Raw genomic sequence first — 6,072 nt, forward strand, 5'->3', positions numbered from 1 at the left:
GACTAATATGATTGTTAAGATAATCATTCTCAGCCTTTTAGATTCAAGTGATGACAAAGAGAGAAGATAGGCGTAGCTAGGCGAAGGGCCGCCCCTACGGGGGTTCCGTAAGCTCTTCGGTCAGTAGCACCGGAAGAACCGACGCATGAGCATCGGTGCATCCGATGGTTGTCGGAAGAACCGACGCCATGGTATTTTGGTGCAGAAGGGAATCGAAGCCAAGTCAGGGTATAGACACCGGATGAACCGATGGTTCAAAACGGGGCATCGGTGCTTTGGGCATACTGTGTTCCAGAGACGATGCAAGTCGCGCAAAAGTCAAGTCTTCAGCACCAGTTGAACCGGTGAAGCATCGGTGCATACCATCGGTGTAATGACGTCAGCAGAAGAGTTAAGTGCTGTGAGTGACCGGTTTAACCGACGGCTAAGCATCGGTTCAACCGGTGGTCACAGTGTCAGCTGTTAGGAGTTCAACGGCTACTTCGGGTTATGAGTGACCGGATGAACCAACGCTACCCCAGCCAGAGGCATCGGTTCATCCGATGATACGCAGTTTTTTTGCTAACCGTTGGAGCAACGGCTACAAGACTTGGTGGCCTATATATACGCCTCACCCCGGCCATTTGAAGCTAGCTGGAGTTGCTAGACTTCCCACACATACTCAAGAACATCTCCAAACCATACAAGAGCATCAAGATCATATCCTTAGCCCTTAGCACACTTTGAAAGTGTTGTGTAAAGGATTAGCTCTTAGTGAGTGAGATTGCAAGGCTTCGAGCCTTTGTGCTGTGGTTCATTAGCGAACCAAAACAAAAGCTTGGTGCGCCGGCTCCTTGGTGCGTGAAGCTCGCCGGCAACGTCATCGACCCTCCGACTTGGTGTGGAGCGGCGACGACATCTTTGTGCGGGGGACGTGGAGACCCCCATCCTTTGTGGAGAAGCTCCTTAGTGGAACCCGGGGCCAAGGTGACCGTGATTGTGTTCACTGGAAGAGACTTGGTGGCCGAGTAGCAATACTCTTAGTGAGTGCTACAACAACGTGGATGTAGGTGTGTCTTTGTGGCTAACCGAACTACGGGATAAACACCCGCGTCAAGAGTTTGCTATCTCCTATCCCGCTCATTAAGCTTCCGCATTTCATACTAGCAATTTGTGTGCCGTTACTTTCATAGAATAGTTTCTTGATAGGAAAGGCTATAGGTTGCTAAACTCTTTTGGGATAGGGGTTTCACACTAGAACAACCTAGTTGCACATCTAGATAGCACGTTTTAGTTTAAGTTTTGTCCAAACTAGTTGGAGCCATAGGTCAAAATTTTTATTAGTGCCTAATTCACCCCCTCCCCCTCTTAGTCTAGAGCACCCGATCCTTTCAGTCTAGAGCACCCGATCCTTTCAACGACCTTACCACCACTCGGTCAATTAGCAAACCTTCAAGAGCTGCATATCGAGCAAATGGACAGCATTACCAAGATTGATGGGGAATTGTACGGCTGCAGGGGAGCTTTTCCCAAACTGACAACCTTTCGTTTACTAAGAATGGAAAATCTGGAAGAGTGGAACACAGAACACCCCTGTGGTGAGGATGGTTCACATGTGCTCGTGTTCCCTATATTAACCCTTTTGGCAATAAGTGGCTGCCCCAAGCTGAGGATTAAACCGTGCCTGCCTAGAGGTGAGTACTTCTTGGACATAAGGAGTTGTGATGACCTGCTATCACCATTGGAAGAGAGATACCAGGTACCTGAATCCTCCTACCCTGCTCCGAAAGGCCTTTTTGTGCATTACTGCGAGCAGCCTCTGCATGAGTGGAGGTTGCTCCACCAACTCCCTGGGATCAGTTACTTGAGCATCGAGCATTGCAGTGACCTCACATGCAGCTCAACAGAGATCATTCGATGTCTCTCCTCCCTCGAGACTTTATCTGTGACAGATTGCGAAAGCATTACAGTGCTGCCAGACTGGTTGGGAGACCTAACCAGTCTCATGAGACTTGAGATAATCAATTGCACTGGCATCCAAACATTGCCAGAGAGCATAGAGCGACTCACCAACCTCCAAGAGCTAAAAGTTTCAGGCTGCCCTGACCTAGTGCAGTGGTGTGAATCAGAGAAATCTATGACGACCCTAGCTCACATCAAGACTAAGGTATATACCCCGCCATGAATTTAAGCAATATAGGGCACACTTATATTCTCGTTGAGGACTGTTCTTTTATGAATGCTTTGTCGGTTTACTTTCTTCCAATGACTGTTTTTTCAGGAAACTAGAAAACGCAAGCTTACCTACAGTTTAGAATCCTATGGAAAGGCCAAGGAGCAGTAGGGAAAAGTGTTCCTCTACCGATTTTGAGGGAGTACTTTTGATGGAAAAGGAAAATGTGCCGTACTGCTGCCTTGGGAAACCGTAGGGGACGAATCTTTCCCTAGAATTTAAATTTGTAGGCGAAGTTACTGGCATGGCAAACTGACCTCCCTTGTAACAAACATTTAATTACGGAATTATATTTGAATTCAGATACGAAATACATTTGACTTCAAATAAGAGATTATTTTTTAATATGAATTCAAACACATTAACAGGAACATAAGATGAGGGGTGCAGTAGATTTTTAAACATGTCATTGCCACTTCATTGTCCACATGTAATGCCACGTAGGCAAAACCACCTTAGGGGGTTATTTAGATAATTTTAGATAGCTCAAGGGGTAGAATACTAGGTTTTTCATAGGTAAGGGGTTAAGAGCATCTCCAGCAGCTTTGAGGTTCGCGATAAGTAGTTATCAAGGGTTGCTTTTGCAGTCCTGAATAAATTTTCCTCAATAATCTATTCTCTTATGTTTTTTGGGCCTGATTGGTTTGGGCTTTTGTGAGGTGAGTACTTTGGGTCGTAGGCTTGCTATTGCTTCGGTGAGAAAACAAAAGCACCAGAAGAAAAACGACGACCACGGCTGTGGTGCCGCCATGTTTGGATAGAGGAGCTCGGTGGAGAGAGTGGCTATGGGATTCTGTTTTGCTTGGTCCTAATGTAGGGATGAGCGACAAAGCAAGCGGCGGCTTAGGCCGCGGCACGTCGTTTCGTCGATGGCACTAGTGCCCCGCGGCCCGGCCTAGGCGGCGGCGACCAGAGCAACCTATTTGTTGCATTAATCAGGTTGAGGTGATGGCCGGCAATGATTCCTAGGCCAGCGCCGTGGGTCGAGGAGACGAACTGGATGGGGAAAAAAGAATGCGCAAAAGAAAACCGTCGTATTAGGAAGGAAAGAACCCCCGCCCCCTCTATTTTAGGAGAATTGGAATGAAATATTACGATAAACAAAAAATATTACGAAAATGGAGATGTTTTGGTAAACTGCTATAGAGCACTGTCTTCCCCAGCAATGATTTTTTTATTAAGGATTGGAGGACCAGTGAAGATGCTCTAATTGACCAACATCAATAGATCGAGGATAAAGTAGACTTATTCTTCTACTTGTGATCATTGCACCTAACAATCAAAGCCCCGTAAGTGACCACTTCTGTTTCATTCTTACTCAAATTCTCAGGCCGGCATAGAAATAATACTCACTCACGTTACTAGAGAATAAGGCTTCGGTCCACCACAAATATAGAATACGGCCATACGGGCCCTTGCTGTGTTACGCCATAGCGTCACCACGCTGAAAGCCCACTCTCTTGACAGGGCGAGGCCAGGTCAAGGGAGCGGATGCTAGGAGAAAGCTTCCGAGGTCCCCACGGGACCCCTCGCTGCTTTGCCGTAGTTGTAGCATCCGTGCCACCCTAACGTTACCCTAGCAGGTGACGTTTATGTTCTTTGTTGTCTTGTACCGCGGCTTCCATCGTCCCTTCTTGTACCGAGCTTTTTTATTAAATAAATTTGCGGGGGTAGGGTTGCCTTGGTGCACCGGGCGTTTTATCCTACGACGTGGTCGCGTTGAGCCCCCGAGCGGCTTTGAGGTTCGCTCGAAGCTTTCCTGAGCTCGGAGCTGTAGAAAGACATGGGAGAGAATTGCATGCTATGTTTAAAGAAATTTTTGACATTAAGGATAAAAATTTAGTACGCTAAAAATCTTATCCTAAAAGGTTTGATTCTATACCATATCCGCAGAGTTTTAAGATTCCAAAATTTATTGGGGAGAATAGTAGAACTATATAGGAGCATATTAGCCAATTTAATGTGCCGTTGGGAACATATAGTAGCATTGATCATTTAAAAATCAGATTGTTTCCTTGTCAGCATTATCTCCTGATTCTATTTATACATGGTCTCAATTACAGCATAAATTTCATGAGCACCTTTTTAGTGGTGATAATGAATTGAGACTATCTCATTTAACATTGGTTAGACAAAAATATGATAAATCTGTTGCTGAATATATTAGAATATTTAGAGATACAAAAAACCAATGTTATAATTTAATTATTTCTAAAAAAGATCTTGCTGAATTTGCTTTTAATGGGTTGAGATCTTTGAATTTCTAACTATTAATCAAGTATTGCAAAGAGCTTTAGCACAATAAAGTCAAATTAAAGATACTCGGCTAAAATCTGATCGTCCTAATACGCATATTCTTTATGATCCTTCGGATGATGAGAGTCAAGATATTTATAGTGCAGAATTAGTATGGTTATCATAAACCAAGTATTTATATGTCTCTCAAGCCAATTCATACAAAACGAAGAGGATATTAAATTTACTTTTGATACATCCAAGTACACAACAACAACAACAACAACAACAACAACAACAACATAACATTTTGTCCCAAGCGAGTTGGGGTAGACTAGAAATGAAACCCAAAAGACCCAAAAGTCACAGTTCAGGCACGTTGATAGCTAGTCTCCAAGCGCTCCTATCCAAAGCTACCTCTTTAGAGATATTTCAATCCTTAAGATCTCTCTTAATCGACTCGTCTGAAGTCAGTTTAGATCTATCTCTACCCCTCTTTACCTTATCGACACGCTTTAGAACCCCACTACACACCGGCGCCTCAGGAGGCCTCCGTTGGTCATGTCCAAACCATCTCAATCGATATTGGGTAAGTTTCTATTCAATTGGTGCCACCCCTACTCTTTCTCGAATAACTTCATTCCGGACTGTATCTCTTCTTGTGTGCCCGCAAAACCACCGCAACATCTGCATCTCTGCTACACTCATTTGCTGGACACGTCACCTTTTTGTAGGCCAATATTCAGCACCGTATAGCATCGCCGGGCGAATCGATGTCCTATAGAACTTACCTTTTAGCTTTTGTGGCACCCTCCTGTCACAGAGGACGCCAGAAGTTTGACGCCATTTCAACCAGCCAACTGAGATTCTATGCCTAACATCTTCATTAATATCGCCATCCTTTTGTAGCATCAATCCTTAATACCGGAAAGTATCCTTCTGGGCCACCACTTGCCCATCGAGACTAACGTCTCCACACTCATGCTTAGTCGCGCTGAAATCACACATCATGTACATGGTCTTGGTCCTACTAAGCCTGAACCTTTTCGACTCTAACGTGTGTCTCCACAGCTCTAACTTCCTATTAACCCCTGCCCTACTCTCGTCAACTAGCACCACATCGTCAGCAAAAAGCATACACCAAGGGATATTACCTTATATGTCCCTTGTGACCTCATCCATCACCAAAGCAAATAAATAAGGGCTCAATGCTGACCCCTGATGTAGGCCTATGTTAATAGAAAAGTCAGTGGTGTCGCCATCACATGTCCGGACAAACGTCATCGCATCCTTGTACATATCCATGATGAGGGTAATGTACTTAGTTGGGACTTTGTGCTTCTCCAAGTCCCACCACATGATATTTCTCGATACTTTATCATACACCTTCTCGAGGTCAATAAAGACCATGTGCAAGTCCTTCTTCTGCTCCCTATATCTCTCCATCAATTGTCGTATTAAAAAAAATTGCCTCCATGGTTGACCTTCTAGGCATGAACCCAAATTGGTTTTGAGTCACACTTGTCACTCTTCTTAGGCGGTGCTCGATAACCCTCTCCTAGAGCTTCATCGTATGGCTCAACAGCTTAATCCCACGGTAGTTAGTACAACTATGAACATCTCCC

The 6,072-nt window shown here is 44.6% G+C and overlaps 1 protein-coding gene across 1 annotated transcript; it reads left to right on the plus strand.

The window, feature by feature from the left end:
• Positions 1 to 1,438: 1,438 nt before the first annotated feature.
• LOC120671593 (disease resistance protein RGA2-like) lies at positions 1,439 to 2,542 on the plus strand. The gene is made up of 2 exons (XM_039951966.1): positions 1,439 to 2,146; positions 2,261 to 2,542. Exons 1-2 carry the CDS (start codon positions 1,454 to 1,456, stop codon positions 2,321 to 2,323), a joined length of 756 nt encoding a protein of 251 aa, XP_039807900.1. The 5' UTR covers positions 1,439 to 1,453; the 3' UTR covers positions 2,324 to 2,542.
• The last annotated feature ends 3,530 nt before the right edge of the window (positions 2,543 to 6,072 follow it).

Source organism: Panicum virgatum, chromosome 4N, assembly GCF_016808335.1.
Source record: "Panicum virgatum strain AP13 chromosome 4N, P.virgatum_v5, whole genome shotgun sequence".
In the NCBI taxonomy this organism is placed as follows: domain Eukaryota; kingdom Viridiplantae; phylum Streptophyta; class Magnoliopsida; order Poales; family Poaceae; genus Panicum; species Panicum virgatum.